This window comes from Austrofundulus limnaeus, unplaced genomic scaffold (assembly GCF_001266775.1).
Source record: "Austrofundulus limnaeus strain Quisiro unplaced genomic scaffold, Austrofundulus_limnaeus-1.0 Scaffold117, whole genome shotgun sequence".
Lineage (NCBI taxonomy): Eukaryota > Metazoa > Chordata > Actinopteri > Cyprinodontiformes > Rivulidae > Austrofundulus > Austrofundulus limnaeus.
In genome coordinates, this window is record NW_013952519.1 from 1,558,582 (window position 1) to 1,559,988 (window position 1,407).

Sequence of the window (1,407 nt, forward strand, 5' to 3'; positions counted from 1 at the left end):
TAATTTTCTAGTTTTGATTTAAGTTTGCTTTCACAGTTGCTAGGTGACAAGACGTACGCCGGGGTAAGGAGGGGAGGCTAGACCGTCCAAATTCACAGCCTCTTTTTTTCCGGTCTTCCCGGTCTACCAAGGACCCGGCCCGCCGAGACCGGGTAGTCTGGGTCCTCCGGAGGACCCGGCCTGTCGTTTTGGACACAGCCAAAGTGAGCTTTGGCGGCCATATTGGATTTTTGATTATTATTCAGAATTTGGTAAAGAATGTTTTTGGCTATTTCAACACTAATCTTCAGCTTTGTGTGTCTAAATATGGCTGAATTATAGCTCTTTGTGAAATTAGCATTAGTGGTTAGCTTAATTTGGGATTAGCATCGACAAGTGGCATGTGATCATTCTTAATCTAATTAAATTTTAAAATGGCTAAATTATAGCCCATTAAAGTTTGCCTTAGTGGCCATCTTAAATTTTTGATCAGCATTTAGAATTTGATAAAGATTGTTTTTGGCTACTTCTACGCTAATCGTCAGCTTTGTACTAAAAAATGACCACACAACTCAGCTCAATGTTTTGGAAAACAGCTGAATTAAACCTATTTGGAACTAGCAGTGGCAACCATCTTGAATTTTCAAATACAGAGTGCTTTTCTTTATTTGTATGCACCACCCTGTTAAAAAGCACCTTGAACACCCCTTGAAAAAAAACAGTCTAGCTCCACCGCTGCAGCAGATATGTTTCATGGTGATGTCACTAAGATCAGGAAGAAGATCCTGGACTACATTCAGTCCTCCGAAGCCAAATTTTCTTTAAAACTTGGCAGAACGAGAAGTTATGTAACCCTGAAGACAAGTGAGCTGTTCAGAGCACAACGTAAGATTCAACAGACTGTCAGTTTTCAGTACCTTGGTGTCTTTCCCAAAAACCTTGGAGTGAAAGCAGATCCAGTGATCGGAGACGAACATACGTCCCTGATAGAGGATATCTTTCTGCAAAGCACAGGTGTAACCTGACAAACAGGTAAATGAGATCAGTTTACAGCAGGCGACATGATAAACCTCTCATCTAGAATAAAAAGAGTTCTGCAGTTAGAAATGTGTCAAATGGTCCAGTCGTCAGTGGTTCATGTGAAGCAGCCTGGTGTGGTCATTAAAGACTTACTCTGTCTGAGCTGTTCCTCTTTACTGATCTCCTTAAATATTTTATGGTACTGACCGTTGGTCTTTGAAAGCTGAAACAGAACACACACGTCACAGACGAGCGTTACACAAACACACATTTTAATGCTGGAACGATGGGATTAAATGTCAAAATCAAGGTGTTTTCAAAAACCTTACCTGAGATTTGGAAACTATAATCTGACTCATTGACAGTCTATACAGATTGTTCATTAATGTGTGCTGTCCTGATTACATA

The 1,407-nt window shown here is 40.4% G+C and overlaps 1 protein-coding gene across 1 annotated transcript in view; it reads right to left on the reverse strand.

Moving 5' to 3' along the window:
• The window catches only part of gramd2b (GRAM domain containing 2B), a 13,052-nt gene that overhangs the window by 9,725 nt on the left and 1,920 nt on the right, over positions 1-1,407 (reverse strand). Inside the window, exons 4-5 of the mRNA XM_014014650.1 lie at positions 1,153-1,222; positions 897-1,000 (exon numbers count right to left, since the gene is read on the reverse strand). Of these exons, the coding sequence (XP_013870104.1) occupies positions 897-1,000; positions 1,153-1,222 (174 nt within the window). The remainder of the gene's footprint in view (positions 1-896; positions 1,001-1,152; positions 1,223-1,407) is intronic.